General features: G+C 38.2%; 1 protein-coding gene across 3 annotated transcripts in view; it reads left to right on the top strand.

The window, feature by feature from the left end:
- The window catches only part of DPP10 (dipeptidyl peptidase like 10), a 285484-nt gene that overhangs the window by 159116 nt on the left and 108991 nt on the right, over positions 1–17377 (top strand). For all 3 annotated transcript variants that reach the window (XM_032445899.1, XM_015868601.2, XM_015868602.2), the window contains exon 2: positions 15896–16010. In XM_032445899.1, coding sequence (XP_032301790.1) covers positions 15896–16010 — 115 coding nt within the window. The remainder of the gene's footprint in view (positions 1–15895; positions 16011–17377) is intronic.

Below are 17377 nucleotides of genomic sequence, written 5' to 3'. Positions count from 1 at the left end.
ATCAATTCTCAGAGGGATTGAAGAAATTGTAAAGCCATTTTCTATTGTCTTAATTCCAGAGGGGCAGTTCATTTATCTTGAGAGATCCACAAGATTTAAGGTGAGAGCAATTTAAGATGGTAGGAAAAGTTGATGTAGGATTGTCTGCTACAGAAGCATTCTTTGCTCAAGTACTGTGCAAAAAGAGCTTACAGAATTAAGAGTCTTCATTCCTGGAAGCTTTCAGAGTTTAATCAACCAGAGCAGAAGCAGCTTTGAGGGATGATGAAGGGCACAGCTTCAAAAAATGATGTATTTTTGAGTCCTACCTTCAGGCTCAGTCCCCCTCTTCTGTGCCTGAAGCAATTAGCGTCCCACCATCAGCAAAGCCCTGATCTGTTTATGAGGTGAGCTGCGGCAGGAGGAGTTTGTCATTGTCTTATATCTGGGTGACCTCCTTACTTGAGCCTGGTGATGCAGTGCTGTGCTGAAATTGAAAATGGGCTCAGTTTGAGTTCCCTCTATGCCGCAATGATCTCCTTCGATTTTGGTACTGCTACTTGAGTTGGAATTAAAATCTGAATCTGGTCTACTGTGGTCTTCAAGAAGCTGTAAAAATATAACCCAAGCCCTGTAAATATTCTTGTGAAAATGCATTCTGTAACATACAGCTTTCTGAAGTGAGATAAGCCTGAATCTTCTGGTCTCTCTATTTTTCCTTTATTTTCTGCTGAGAAGTGGCTGTTAACCCTGGAACAGGGGACCGACTTACAGTAGCTCACAAAAAGAGAATTATTTCCAGTAAAGTGCATGGAGACTTGCAAATGCTGCAGGGGAGAGAAAGGAGGAGAAAAGAAAAAGCAAAAAAGCCTTGCAGATCTCCTTTTTTTCTTTGTAGTCAGAAAAAAGGACATTGTGGAAACTCCTAATACATAGCCTTTCCAAAATTGTCATTTCATTGGAAACATATATAATCTCAAGGATTGGTATGGGATACTGACTGAGACAGGTTTTTAGAGTAATGTTACCTCAGACGTTTTTTAGTATCAGATTCTTGTTTCTTTAATTATTTGAAGTTCAGATTTCTGTTCTTTTAAGGCTGGCTTAAACTTATGTTGGCATCTGGTAGCAGAGTTCTTCTGAGAAACACAGGAAGTGATGAAGAGAAATATGGCTGTGTGAGTTATCTTCTGCCTAGTGGTAAGGAGGAGCATGGGCAGCCAGGGAAAAATGGTTCACTTCTAAATATGCCATGCAAGGGAACCAGGATCAAGGGGTGCTCCCAGAAGACTTTGAGAAAAGCCACCAGTTTAGCACATTTGGAAAGTAACACATGACCATCCTCCCATTGCTATCTTATCCTGCCAACACTGTCCAGGAGAGGTGTGTAGTTTAGATAATGGAGAGAAAAGAAGGTTAATTAAAATACCTGCCCAGGGAAGATGTGTCACAATGAACGTGTAGCAGAAGAGTACGAATATCTCTCCTAAAGCAGAGTTAAAGGAATATCTACGACGAGATGTTTCTTACTAGGAAAAAGATTTGAGAGTTTATTTTGTTGCCTGCAGTGGTGCGTACACAGGTGTGATGTGGAGCAAGCAGCTCTGCTTGCTCATCTGTAGCACAGAATCTGTAGTCAGGAATTGTCTCCTATTGCTGACATCAAGAGCAGAAGAAAAGAGGCTTTGCTCCAGTAGGAGCTTCTGGGAAAGATGAAGAGTTATTCTTGGTGTGGTAGGCAGCTTAGTACATGCATGCCTTTAAGATCTGAAGTGCTCTGAGTGGAGACAATAAAGTTGTTCTGTTTCTGGGAGATCATCAAAAGACATTGAGCTGCGGGATTTTTTGCAAGACTGCTGAGGAGGCTGTATGCACTCTGCTAAAGAAGCACGCTTTCTCTTTGCTACCCAGTGGAGCAGGAGTTCAATGTCAGGAGAGGAGTGCTGCTCGTCTGATGTTCTGCAGTCACCGCCCCGCTCCATTCCTGCTGAATCCTGCATTCTGCCAGGAGGGTGCAGAAGTGGGCAAGGAGGAGGAATAGTTACTTGTGTGGGCCCACTGTGGGTGAGGGGTGTGCCTCCCAGCTTACCATCCCTTCCATCTGCAGCCCCTTTGCAGAGCCTTTCTCACAGTCAATCCTACATGATTGTTCTCCAGAACTTTCCATTCCTGTTTGCTTACTAACACCTCTTCCCAGCACCACAAACTTATTTGTCTTTTGAGAAAGACTGTATTAATCTCTACTTGAAATCAAAACACAAGGCACTTCAGGGAATGCACTTCAGAAGCAGTTGCTTCTCCTTAGAAAACTGTTGCTTTGTGCTGAGATTTTTGCCGAAGCTTTGTATTCCCCTCTGCTGAACCAGCTTTGGAGGCTGATCGGAGATCCTGTGTTCAACATAAAATAGATCTTGTGGTGATATGCTGTCCTCTCCACTCAACTTGCAAACAGACAGTTTTATTCTCAAGAGAAAACAGATCCTGTAACTTTGGCCATCACTTCTCTCCTCATAAAATTTTGAGAGAACATTGTATTTTCAGAGTTCTCCACTTTTGAAGTAATTTTTTTAATGATCTGTTATATTTTAATTAAAAGGTCATATTTGAAGACTGAAGTCAATTTTTATGTATAATGGATCTGCTTCTGGAGTGCCTTTGCTCATTAAAATGAGAAAATTAAAATAGGAAAAACAGACAGGGGAAGTGAGGCATGTTACATTACTACTTTCATGTTTGGTTTTGAAGGTAGAACTGTGACAAAATTATAATTAGATTTTTGTCCTCAAAATGGCCTTGCTTGATGAAGCGCGTGGATGGAGGTGGCTCTGCTGCTGCTTCCTTTCTGGAGTTAGGGAGCTTGTTGTTGAGATACAAGAAGTATTTATAAATGGTTTTGCTGAATAACCACATAGGCTTCCTCTAGTGGAAGGAATACAGCATGTAGGTAACTTACCACCATGAGGAGGCTTTTTGAACCTTGAGTAAGCTCCTATGAGCCCAATTCCAGCACAGATAAGCATCCCTTTATCCCATTTGGGCTCAGTCAGCTCTCCCTGACTGCTTGTGGGCTTTCCATTTAAGATATCTTTCACTGCTGCATCAATCACTGTATCATTTTGCTCAGAAATATGATTTAGCAGCGGGTTGTTAGAGTACTATGGTTAGGCTGTGGTTGGACTTGATCTTTGAGGTCTTTTCCAACCTGGCTAATTCTATGGTTCCATGATTTAAGTTCTCTGCACTCTGATTTAATGACCTACACCCAGATACACAGAGCAGCTGATCCTCTAATTTCTCAGCTAAGTTATGTAAATAAGGAATGATAATATCCAGGTAGATGAATTCCCTCCAGCTGGCACTGGGATAATGAAAACACAAAATTTTCAACTAGTGCTTATATGTTACTTTTTATTTGGGAAAATTCCCACATGTTATGGGGTAGATGTGTGTCCTGCTGTGTGTGAATACTGAAGTACAGGGCAGTTAAATTGCCACGATGTCATTGTACTTACTTTCACTTGGTTAGGACTTAAGTTGGAACTGTTTGTGCCAGGGTACAAACATCTCCATTGAACTGAAGAGCCTTAAATCTGATGCCATTTAAAGCCTGACCCTGAGAGATTGCTGAGAGCTTCAGTTCTGGTCAAAGGTACATGCATTGCATGATCCTTTCATAATCATGAGTCCTTACAAAGCACACTCAATCCAAATATAGTTACAGTTATATTTACTTAAATTCTTTAATTGTTTTAATTTCTAACATTCTGAAGTCCTGCTTGTTGCAGTGGGAAGATGCTGCAGTATTGTTGTCCTTCCAGGTGTGCTGAGCCGTACATTAGCTACGTGGATGGTCGTTGTGTATGCATAACGTTTCAGTACAATGTGATGTTCCCTTGTAAGCACTGCAAACTCACAGAGTGTTTTACTATAATTCAAAAATGCAATATTAGCTGAAAATAAAGACTTGACCTAAGTGATGTCTGGAGCAGCAAAATATATAATCGACATGAATCTGCCAACATTGCCTATGGCAGAGGGGTTGGAACCTGATGATCCTTGAGGTCTCTTCCAACCCAAGGCATTCTATGAGTCTGTGAATTAGCTTCACACCTTGATATTGTTCATATTTTTACTGAAATATTACCTAACACTGCTCTTTTTTAATAAAGCCATAACTGCTTATACGCATTCAAAATTGTTGGAAGTTTTTATTGTCCCCGTGAACTTTTGATAGAGCGGAGTGATTTGGCTTTACTTTCATATCCTTAATAGTCACAGTAGTTGCTGTAGATAACAGGACTAACACTTTTTGGGTAGTAAAACTGTTAACATAGAGAAAATGAGAATTGTGGAAGGGAAAGACATAGTTATGTGATGCCTGTAAATAGTGGAAAGGTAAAATTGAGAGGAAGTGGAGCTTTGGAAGAAATGGAGACAATTAAGACGTTTTTTTTCCCCCTCTCAGTATTAAGGGTAAGAGAGAGCAGGAACATAGAATGGTGACCTAAATGAAAAAGGAAATGACGTTTCAGTCAACAATTACAGCAGTGATTGTTGTGTATATTCATAATTATAGGAAACAAAAGAGAGGAAATTATTTTCTTCATAAGTTGAGTGTTTTGGCAATTTGAGAAGTCTTTAAAAAGCAGTGGCTAAGTTCATAGGGTTTAAACAGTTGCATGAAGACTGAAAGTGGCTGCTATATTGTAAAGCAGGAAGAACTGCTTGTTTTATTGTGTGAATTTTTTTTCCCTATCAAATTTTCCATTGCTTTGCTGTATCAAAAAGGCCAGTGCTGGTGTTTTTTGTGAGGTGAATGTAGTATAAAGCAAAAGTGAGGAGTGAAGAGAGTTGAGAATGTGTTTTGGCTACTGCTAGTGCCCGCATTGCTGTTGAAGTGAGCAGAAGTGGAAACCTCTTATAGTGCCCTGTGGTACCTGCCACAGTTTATGGAGGCTAACGAAATTTTATCCATCCTGTGATTATTGATCTAAAATAGGTATAAGAATAACTTGTAATTGCAGAAGAAAGTGACCTATAAAAGGTGTTTGATTGGAAACTAGATGAATAATTGAAAATGTGATCGTGGTTTCTTTAAATACACACTTCTATGTTAGATCTATCTAGCAACACCTGTATTTGCTCTCAGTTTAGTCCTCATTAGCTAGGTGCTGAAGTACAGGTGTCAGGATAGATGTGGGTCATGAAAACACTCTCCTCTGAGATGAATGTCCTTGTTACCGTTATTTTTTCTTATAAGAAGGAGTCTTTCACATAAGAGAGAATTACTGGGGAGCTGTAGCTGTTTGCTCTGTTTGAGAAGAGTGAATTTCCCCTTGTGTTTCCTTTTGGCTGTCAGTTTCTTATCTGACACCACAGCAGTCTTTTGAGTTGCAATTAGTTGTACCAAAGATTTCTTCTGTATGTTAGCCTAATTATCTGATAGAGCCTGCAAATCATCTTGACTGTAGTCAGAGCACAAGTTACAGTAACTTTGGTTTAGAGCCCGAGTGGAGCAAGAGTGAACATTTGCAGCCTTAATGCATGATCATGAAGGAAAGTGCAAGCATTTTTGTGGGCACTTGATGACAAAGCATCTGTAGCAAAGGCATTTCTCCTTGTCCCATCATAGTAACTTCACTTGTAAACAGAATAATATTTGTCTTCTCTTTGCAACCTTTACATTAATGCAGTAATTACTGTGTGCCTGGTGTATTGCAGAACAGGAGTGATTCTCATTCTTTTAATATTTTTTATGTCTCTTTCTTGCTTGCTGTGCTTAAAAATTTGAAGACACAATCTTAAAATAATTTACCTGGCAAAAGTACCAAAAAGTTTCTTTCATTTTTCACTTGCAAGGTAGCCTAAATACACAACTAATAACCTCAAGGAATTTGTAGAAAACAAAAAATACATCTTTTTTATTGTGTCTTGCAGTGCGTTGGCTATTAACAGATGTATTCAGTGGGAGGATGTTAAGGGGAACATTGCTATATTTTTTTGGTAGATGCTGAGTGGTGCTAAGGCAGGTTTTAGGTAAACTGCATTTGTTTGTTGCCTCTGTGACAGAGGCACAGAAGGATTAATGTATGTATTTTTAGTAGCTTCAGCTGTGAAAAACTTGTCTCTAAGCCTGGATGTTTTCATATTTATTGCTTTAAGGAAACTAATAAGTTTTTCCATGCTTTCATAAAGAACGGTTTAGATTTTTGCTTGTAATAAGATGTAAATTCTCTTGGTAACTGTACAGAGTAATTAAACCTTGTATAATAAGAATACCTGAACAAAGTTTTGTTGCAAAATTCTAGCTGCAATATACTGAAAGATTATTTAATATGTAAATGTTTATTGCACTGTGTGTGTGTGTGTATATATGTTCATTGTTATAAAATTGCCTTTGTTTGCTACTTTCCAATTATGTTATGTGTGGCTCTTTGGCATATGTTAATTAAGAACAACATTAGTAATGTGAGTATGTAGTTGTTGTTATACTGGATTAGAAACTTTAAATATGTTTCCAATGAAATATGTTGCCTCTATTTTTAAATTTATTTTTATTTATTATTATTATTATTATTATTATTATTATTATTATTATTATTATTATTATTATTATTATTATTATTTTTGACTCCATCATGTTAAAACATCATGTGATGAAAATATTATATTGTTTCTGGATGATTCTCTTGTGGGCAGGTAGTCTTAATGAATCAGTGAGGTTGATAAGGTTATTGGTTTGCAAGCATGTGGTAAGCTGTGCTTTTTGCTCTTCAAAACTTCATTTGGAAAGCATACAAGGAGATAGGGTGTTAGACTACTGACTCCTTTGTTTTTGCTTTTGTTTCTTTTATAAGATGCTTTTTTATTGACTCTAGGTTTGAAAAATAAAAAAATGGACTGTGTATTGTGCCTGATCACCTCCAAAAGAATCTGAATGAAAAGACTTGACACACAGACATGAGATAAAATCTTAGACTATTTTGCCACAACAAGAGGCACAGTGGGGTTATTTACTATTCTTGCAGTGACTACTAGGTGTCTTTAGGTGGTGGACTCATGTCAGAATCAGTCGATAAGCTGGCTTGTGTTTTCGGTCATGTGTTAATTGGGGGTTTGGCTGAATGCCTTCATCTTCCTTTACTGGAGGATTTGCTTTCTTGGAGGACCCCTGCAGTCAGGAGCCATTGGTGCAGATATGGCACTTGATGTGTGCAAGGCCAGCTTAGAGGTAGTGCGTATGAAGCAAAGGTATGGAATTGATTTCCTCCATGCAGGAAAAAAACTGGCTCCCATTGATGTACATTGACTCTTACTGAACATTTATGGAGATTATGCAGTAGATGTGAGCATGGTGAGGTGGTGGGTGGTGCACTTCAGCAGTGGTGAATGCAGTGTGAAAGATGAGCCGCATTCTGGATGGCCATGCACAGCTGTCACACCATGAAATGAAGAGCATCTCAGTCAGCTCATCCATGTGAATTGGTGGATTACAACCAGGGAACTGTGTACAGAGCTGAATATTGGCTCCAGTGTATTGGAAACGGTGATGCCAACATTGGAATGTTCCAAAGTTTGTGCCAGGCAGTTCCCACAAATGCTTGCACAGGAAGGAACACTGTCAGGACTTATTGACCCAATGTGAGGTTTAATGGCACAGTTCCGTGGATTGAATCATTACCGGTGACAAGATGTAAAGTCACTACTGTGAGCTGGAATTAATATGGCAGTCCATGGCGGGGTGACATGTGAATTCCCCACTGAAGAACAAGTTCAAGACACAGCCCTCAGTGGGTAAAGTAATGTGTACTGTTTATTAGGATGGGAAAGGAGTGATCCCTCTGGATTTCCTAGGACTGGTACAAACCGTCAACCGTGAGCACTGCATTGTGATTCTGAAGGCTCAAACTTTGAGAGTTGAACCGTGGAAGAAGACAGCCAGGCCCTGTGTCATTTTTAAGACTGTGAAGCACGCAGCCAATCTTGGCTGGGCTTTCCTATCACGCCCACCGTATAGTCTGGATTTGGTGCTTTCTGACTTCCATCTGTTTGAGCTAATACAAGATGGACTGCATGAGCAATGTTTCCCCAGCATCAGTGCCATCAGAGCAGCTGTGCAACAGCTGTCACCTCTGCTGGGGTAGATTTCTGCAAGCTCTGCGTGCAGGCTTTTCTTCGTTTCTGGTGAAAATGCATAGCTAACATTGGTGACTATGTTGAAAACAGTGTCTTGTAGCTGAGAATTTGCTTTATCAAATAGTGTTGTGCTATTTTATCTGTTGTAGATTCCATGGAAATAAATAGGAGGTATTGCTTTCAGAACAGCCAATGTATTTGGAAAAAGAAATAGACTTGGATGTTTCTTTAACTAATAACATGGATAATCATGGAGTATCTTGAGAATTCACTTCATTTAAAACTTTACATTATTGAATTGCATATGTATTTGTCCCGGTGTGCCCCGGTGGCGCAATGGTAGGAATGCTGCGTTGCAACACCGGGGCTCGGGTGTTCGAATCCCCCTGTGGTGCAAGTGGTAGAAGTGCCGCTCTGCTACACAGAGGCTCGAATCCCGGGGGTTGGACTCGATGATCTCTAAGGTCCCTTCCAACCCGCACAAGACTATTACTATTACTATATGAAAGCCACTGTATTATAACCTCTCTTTAGTCTAACGTGTTCATTTGATTTGCCTCTGCTCTGCTCACTTAAAACTCCCAGAAATTTCAGTAGGAGTTGTTGAAGTGGATGTGAAGAAGTTATTTGGCTCTTATAGTAAGGCTCAGAGCCAACTTGAGATGTTGAACTGAGTATCTGTTGTGAGTACTTGATCTGATCTGTAGGCAGCCAGTTGCCTTCAGTGAATTAATGGAAAATTCAGTGACAAGACTTGTTTTGAACTTCTCACCCAAGTAAGTGCTGCAGCTCTGCCAACAGCTAGGTACCTGCCTCTGCATTGGTCAGCTCTTTGACTTCTTTCTTCGGATCTGTTTAATTTGCTTTAATTAGAGTTCTTCTAACTCTCAAAATGGCAAGAAACCAAAAAGTAATTGATAATACATACATATATATATTTAAATTATCCTTACCTTACATGACATGAGAACCAGCTAGGAAGAAGGGTTTACGTGGTTTACGTGGGGAAAAATTGAAGATGCTACTCCCTTCTTTACCTAAGTTAAAATTGCTTCTTTGAATAGATTTCAGGTAAAGCATCAGAGATGTTGAGTAAATACTCACACTTTTTTTTTTTTTTTTTTTTAGCACAAATGTTAAAGCATAATGACAATAATGACAAAGCATTCAAATTACAGCTTGTTTGCAAGTATTTATATGGAGAGATGCTGGTTGGGAAGCTTCTATAACCTTAGATTCTACCTATAACTCTTAAATACTACTTTAGATTCCCTTCCCTCCCCAAAAGTGGCAATTAGTGTGCAATACTGCCACTGACAGTCTTCCGTTTATGTATGTCTTCATTTATTTACAGCACTGTTTGTTTTAATAACCCGTATTTGCATATTTATCCAATTATATGTGAATGTGTATATAAGTACATGTGCACATAAAAGGTGAAGACATGCTTGCATTTAAATTGTTTTATTTGCGAGTAACTGTTGTATAATCATCTGAAGACAAATAGTGACAAAAAAATTGCAAGGTGTTGTTTACAAATTTGATAATTTGATAAATCCTAAATGAATATGACTGATCTAAAAATTATTTTTGTCATACCTGTTGTCCAGTGACTCTGAAATGGTATAAAGTCAACTATGTGTGTGCATACCTGACCAGTGAGAAAGTCCAGGTGGTGGTTTAGATTCTCATAGTCTGAGAATGGTCCTATTGTGACTCCATTGTGTAGTGAGATGTTAGACCAGTAAATATTGTACTGTGTTTAGTTTAAATGTGAAAGTAACCTTTTGGCCAGAAAGGACTATGGCAGTATTTTTAGGTACTTCCTCCTGTACGTTGTAGACTTGCACAATAAAATCATATCCATGCCAGCTGCTTTGGCATCTTTTCCTGTCACTGGCAGTGCTTGTTTTAGTAAAATACATTGAGAGTTCTGTTTAATTATGACAAATGTATTGTTTCTTTCCTGTAGATCTTAATGATGCATGGGCTCATTGGAAATGAGCCACTAGCTTTATATCCGCGTAATCTTGGAGGCATACTTTGAGATGCAGAGATTGTTTTTCTTACATTTGGACAAAAATATCATTAGCTTCAAGTTGAGGATTGTGTGAGGAAGCTTCCAGCTGTATGGAAGTGAGATTTTCAGGGAGTGTTGCAAACAGACTCATTAAATAAAGGTAGTCTTCAGTAGTTGTTCTGCTTAGGATCTTAGAAAAAACACTGCAGGTGGCTAAATAGAACTTTGATATACACAAGTTCATTTAAAATCATGAGGTACTTATATAATACTGGAAATAAGAGTACAGCATTTCTACTTGTGAAGCTTAGAAACTGCAAAAGATTGTGAACACAAGATTAAAAGGCAGAAGATCTTTGCAATGCTGAGTCATGGTGAAGTTGACTCTGAAGGTGCAATAATCATACATGGCTTCATGTCTTTACATTCAGCTCTGTTTCCAAAAGCCAAAGAAATTCCCTTGCCTGATGTAGCTATGGTTGGACTCAATGATCTTTAAGGTCTTTTTCAACCTGAGCAATTCTATGATTCTGTGATTCTTTCTCTGTAAGTAATAACCAATGCTTTACATTCATGTCCTGTGCTTAGAGCCTGAACAGTGATTATTTTTTATTTTTTTAATTTTTTTTGGTAGAAATGCTTTAGATGTGCTTTTACTTATCTAGTGCAATAGCATTCTTAGTGTGTTTCAGTAAATGTTACAAGGTACACTGCAAAATGAGCTGGAAGATGTGAAGTGCCTTCTTAATGCTGGCTGTATTACGTTGAGCAGTTTCCATAAATATTACTGTTTTTCTGAGTAGTCAAAACTAAGGGTATTGATATAGCTCTTCTGCAACATCATCCAGACTGTGAATGGGCTCTTGCAGTGCTGAAGGAAAATCTCTGCTTAGAACAAAAGTGAGCAAGGCTGAGAGAAGCACAAGATGTTTTGCAGGGTTAAGAAAATACATAGACAGTATGGGTGGTAAATCAATCATTTCTCAGAATTGGGTGCATGCTTATTTCTACTGTCACAGGTGGGTTTTACTGCACTCACCTTGGTGTGGCTGGGGCTGTTTTTCTTTCCAGTTCGACAAGAGGCACTGAGTGATGTGGGTTAGTAGTGGTGGGCCTGGTGACGTTGGGTTGATGGCTGGGTTGGTGATCTTGGTGGTCTTTTCCAGTCTTTATGCTTGTATGATTTTAAGAGGGGTTTCCTCTTACCAACACAGGCCATACCCAAATCCCACATGTATTTTAAGTAGCATAATTGCTCTCTTAAAAAATCCTGTTATCCACAGGCCTGACAAAGTCATGCATTCTGGTGAAATGGGCTTCTGAAAGGAAGCTGCAACATTCTGATGAACAAAGGTATTGACTGAGGAAAGTAATTGCGTGGCCATAATAATTCAGACAAGAACTGGAGCAATAGGATTTTGTAGCATTGGAGAGGGATGAAAATGATAGGTAGTTACGCAAATGGATTAAAACCATTCTGTGGCACTTTGTGGGTCTGTCTTTTAGTCACTCTTGCTATTTAGGCCATGGGATTAATCAAAAACAGCTGGGAAGGAATGGATGCAATCATTTAATCACAAATTCTGAATGCTTTTTGTGGTAATTTTCCTGCAAATAGCACACTACAAAATCAAGGCAGGTAGTATTTACTACCAGTTGCAGGACTAGCTACATAATGAACTCTGGAAAGACTACATGGTTTTTATTTTAAGTATCCCAGGTCTGTCTTTTTTAAAACACCTGCGATAGAACATGAAACTATTAGTCATTTTAGGTTTACCAGCTTTTCTTCATGTTTGGGAAATGCAGATGATAGCGTTCAATGAAGTAGATGCTGGGGGAGTCATTAAGTGATATTGTCATGATTACATCTAAGCTACAGAGTGAGACTCATTCCTACTGCAAAGCTATTACAAATTTGCTTTTCATAGCCTTAAACACTCTGCCTCTGAAATTCTTGCTAAAATAAGGGAAGGCTGTGTATGTTCTTAGAGCTTTCCTCTGTGAGCTTTGTCCTTGTGGCAGTGCAGGAACAGTTTAGGCAAAATAAAAACACAGAAGGACAATTCCTTCAGGTCTTCAGAAGATGCTACAAACTGCTGCATGCCCCGGTCTTCTGAGATCCTTTGTCTGCCTGTAGCACCCCACAGCAAAAATATTACAAGCATTGGGCACTGCTGCAGCTTAGTACTGCTGGGTTTTCTGCTCCAAATACCCACAGTCTCACGGCAGATTCCAACGTGCATCTGTACATATGTACCACTGAGCATGTAAAGTGGGGTAGTACACCAAGAGCTCAGCTTTGAGAAGTACTTATCTGCACAGAAGAAATAAATAAAATGAGTGCAATTTTTGTTTATAGTTTTATCGATAAAGGAATATTTCTATGTTTGAGTCATCTCACCATTTATCATCTATTGCAGTGGTAGCATGGGGAGGTAGCACTACAAGGAAAAGCAGTTTAACAAAATTCCAGCTTTCAGGCAGGTGTAGTGTTTCTCTGAAACTTTGTTTTTCATTTCTTGCCCCAGTGAGTGTGCTGTGCTGTAACTGACTTGCCTCCTCTGGAGGAGCCTGACATGGTCACCAGGCTTCAGCCAGTGCACTTCAGTGCAGCTTGTCCCACAGACATTTTCCTTCTCCTTCCCTCATTACTATGTGCTCTGGCAGAAAATACATTGTGTTGTGATATTCAAAGAAGAAGAGAGAATGCTATGAAGATCATTCAGAAACTAGACTTATTAATGTAACATGTTAAGGTGTTAATTTCTGACGTTGTGTTGTCACCTTAGTTGTGTATGTGCTTGTTAGAAAAATTGTCTAAAGGTCTTTTGTCCTCATCAAGGCACAACTCAATCACAAATTACTTTCAGAAACATATATTACTTAAGGACTGTTTTTGGTGACAATGCAATTAAAATAACTCATGAAACAGGTACTTTAAATAGTGAGAATACTTGCAATTATATTATACTTAGAGTGTCCATTTTCTGATTCATTAGACTGTAAAAATCTATAATAACATTATAGGTAGCATTACATATAAAACACTATCTTTGAAAGTTGGTATTTTTTCAAACTGTTTTAATGTAAGAGCCTACTTAGAAGACTAGGTCCTTAAATCTCCACACTTGTTGTTATTATGAGATAGCAGTTAGTTATGATGTCAGGAACTTCTCATCGTACAGCTTCTAGTGATGTTTTCTCCTGAGTGCCTCTATCTTCTTGCTGTGTTCAAAAATGACAGCTTCTGTCTTGCTAATGGTGCATGATCTATAAAGCTGTTAAACTGACTTTTATTACCGTTTCAGAAAGCAGTGTGAAGCTAAATATGTTTTATTTCTTTAACATATTATATTTTAGAGCTTTCTTGTTTGTAGTCAAGCATCAAAAAAGTTGATTGGAGATGTCCTTGATACTGATTGCATGATTAATTCCCATTGTTATAGGAATTGCCCTAATGTTTTACCATCTTTCTTGTAATTGTATGTTAACCTCACAGAAGTCTTACAGAAAGCTTTTACTCTAACGTTTCCTTTACATTTTAATGACTTTGAATAATTATGGACTCCTAAATTTTATCCAGTTATTAAATTAAAGCATTTTTTTCTTAGAAATAAGTCTTTCCCTTTATGCCCATTTCCCACCTCCTCTCTCGCTGTGAATTTGAATAAGCTTCCTGTGCTCAGTACAAGATTCATCCATTTCTTACTTTTCCTTGCAAAAATTCATAGAAGCATTTGAAGTATGCTTTTATTTTTAGAAAGGGAGCAATATTCCTGTCTGCAGAGAAGAATCTTCTGAATAATGAAGGCATGGTACAGTTTTTTAGAAGCTTTGGTACAGAGGATATTCATCAAGTTGTCCAGCTTCTGTCATTTTAAGTCAGTCCTTTGAAATAGGGTTTCACAAGTCTCAGAATAACTACTATTTTTTCAGCACATCTTGCTTTAACAAAATGCCAGCTTGTATCAGTTGAACTCTGTTAAATGTCTTATGAATAAGGCTTATCCTAAACATAATAGTATAAGTCATAATTTTCTAGACTGTGCTATTAAGATCAAAATAATTCTTAGCTGAGTGAAAATAATTCTGTGAATCTCAAGTTATATCCTGGCCATAAAAGAAGTGAGATTGTCTTGACACCATCCAATCCTCATAGCCTTAGTATGTAACAAACAAATGCGTGACAGTGATACAGTGATGTGCAGCCTTCAAGATAAGGCTATATGGAAAGTTCCAGCATTCATTAGTGTTTACTAAGGTGGGAGTGAAGAAAATGAGGGGAGCAGGCAGGTCTGTTTGTAAATGGGGCAGTGAGGTGGGGAAAGAAGGTGGATGTTGGTAATTTTCCCCCATATCTGAAAATAGCCCTAAACTTCAGTGAACAAAATACAGGTATCAGGGGCATAGTGGTTAATAGTGGCCAGGCTTCTCCTGCACAGCTGCTCAGAGATCTCCCAGAAAGCTGGGCATGCTGGCATTTCAGCCATTATCTGTAGTTTCATTGCTATCAACACCAGAGAGGAGTGTAATGATTATAAAAAAGAAGGGGGGAAAAAATGTACAAGTACTCTTTCAGCAACCTGAAAAGAAGGGGATGAGGGCAGCTGGGGGCCATTTATCATTACACCCAAGGTGCTTGCCAAGGGCTGTCCTATGCTGTGGGTTCCCTCGTGGGATCGCTTACAATCTGTGAACTTAAATTCCTCTTAAATTTCCTAAGAGGGAGGACCTTTCTGTGGTAGAAACGAGCATATGTAGGATTTAAAACTAAAATTTAAGACACTGTTATAGATACTGTTGCACGTAACTTGTGTAGTGTTCATGTAATGCAACTCAGCTTTGTGAGTGGGCTGCAGTTGGAACTTCTGAGGAGTTTGTTTTCACAGCAGTTTGTTTTGGAGATCCTAAGGGTGTACGTGGATAATTGCAGCAGAGTAGCTGTATAAGGGTAGAAAAACTGTTGATTACCATCAGAGCAAGTTAAGATTGTGTGAACTAATTGTTGAACTGTTTTTGTCACTCTAGCGTTCAATTCTAAACTGTTGTTTGGTTAAAATTGTACTGTGAATACAAGCAATATGTTGCTGCTATTGACAAACCTTAATTACATTGTTAATATGAGTTAAATGTATAACCACAGAGTACATAGATGTACACATGATAGTAGTTACAGGAGCATTTGTTTAATATTAGTTACAATTTACTGTTGATTTCTTTATGGTTTGGTAGGGGAGCAGTTTACAGCTGTACTGTTGTATAGATGATTAAGAGCTGTTCAGCTTTGAATGAAACCTCAGGCAGTTCTGTAAATGTTTTCTATTAAATATAAGTTTACTAGGGTTCATTAAAAAGGATGTGTATTTAAACCTTTATGGTCCGTACTGCATTAGGTAGAATTACTGTAAATTGCTGCATTTTATTTCTGCAATTATCTTAAAACTGCTTGTTGATGCTGTCCTGAAGTTTATGTTCAGCACATTTTAACAGTAGTCGTTTTTTGGACAGCTTGTATAAGCTAATTCCATGGTCTCATAGGGATACTTCTTCAATAGTTGTCTATTGAAGAGGTATGATGTCTGCACCTTTGGAATTGCACGTGTGCTGTTGAGAGGGGAGTGAGAGTGTTCATCTCCTGTATTGTAATTTTGGGTATGCACAGGGCATATTTCCTATTGATAATAGTTTTAGAAATGTGTGATTATGAAACGTGATCTTTTCCTTTTATTTATTTTTTTTTTTTTCCCATTCCTGTAGGAACTTGGAAGTAACAGCCCTCCGCAGAGGAACTGGAAGGGAATTGCTATTGCACTGCTGGTGATTCTAGTTGTTTGTTCACTCATCACTATGTCTGTCATTCTTTTAACACCAGGTAACCTACTTCTTTATTTTATCTTACTGAAGGTGTGTGATTCATAATGCACTCATTAAAATGACATATAAACTTTAAAATGCCTCTTTCCCTTAAGCATCTTTAACTTCTGATTCCTATAAACTTGGTACTCATAGGACCTTCTGAGTCTGGAAGATTTATATAGCACAAGTACTTGGCTTCAGCACTAGGTCATTAGGGTTGTATCAGCCATGGGATGGCTATGAGCATTAGCCTCAGTGGGTATGGGCTTGAGTGCACGTTTCTGTCACTGGTGTCTTAGTGAAATTGCTGATTCAGAGATGAGCTAACAGAAGACTGGATGTCCTGAAAATCTAATAATGAGAATGAAACTTACAACTGAACCAGAAGTATGCATGTTTCATATATACATGAACGTTACCATTATCTTTCTCTTAGAAAACAGCTACTTTAAAACCATCTAAAGCATCTAAATTTGCATAATGTTGTCCAAGGAAGTGATAAAGAAATGATTGTTTAGTTACTACTAATTACAATATTTTGAGGAAATTAAAAGCAGACTTGTGTTGCTGTAGTCTCAGGATGCAGGATTTTCTTCAGGGAATAAGAAAAGACAGACAATAGAAGGCAAATGATGGCATATCCTGGTGCACTCTAAGACAGAAGACTGTTCTTTTCAAGGAGAAAGCCTTTATTTTAAGCCTTGAAAAATCTCAAAGGTGGTGTGCTGGAATTCACATTAATAGACATCAGTTCTGGCTTGTAAATGGTTGAATTATTAATCATGTAAAATGTAAATGGAAGTCTTTGAAGATGCTCATCAAAAAAGAAAAAAAATAAACAACATAGGGAAATGTTAATTTTTTTTTAATGTGGTAAAATAGTGAATAGTGCAGTACAGCGTCTCTGGGGCTATTAGAAAACCCAGAGAGCTTGCCTGAAAACTCAATGTGATCTGGGACCTACATTTCAGTTGAAATCATGTGTATGAAAACTAGTTCTGTCAGCTCAGATGCTCTTAAGATATCCCAGAGAGACTGTAGAGCTTGATATAAATAAAAGCCTTTTTCCAAGAATGACCTAGGTCTGTAAAATTGGGGTTTCTTGCAGGTTGAAAGTGCTTACCAAAGAAAGCTTTGTAAGTATGCTGTAGAACAGCTCCTTTCCCTACTTTCAACCTCAATCTCTTCCCCTTTCACTTCACAATTAATATGTTTTTGAAAGTTATTCTTGTACTCTGCTGGTTTTTTTTTGTTTTTGTTTTTGTTGTTTTTTTTGTTTGTTTTGTAATTCATTCCTAATATTACTCTTTAAAATATCAGATTTCTTTCCCTATTAATTTCTGCCTGCAGTGATAGGTACCTTTTACACTTGGTACAGTTTCT

The sequence above is a fragment of the Coturnix japonica genome, chromosome 7, assembly GCF_001577835.2.
Source record: "Coturnix japonica isolate 7356 chromosome 7, Coturnix japonica 2.1, whole genome shotgun sequence".
NCBI classification, from domain to species: domain Eukaryota; kingdom Metazoa; phylum Chordata; class Aves; order Galliformes; family Phasianidae; genus Coturnix; species Coturnix japonica.
Note: the sequence above shows the minus strand (reverse complement) of the source record. Positions and strands in the feature narration are given on the sequence as shown.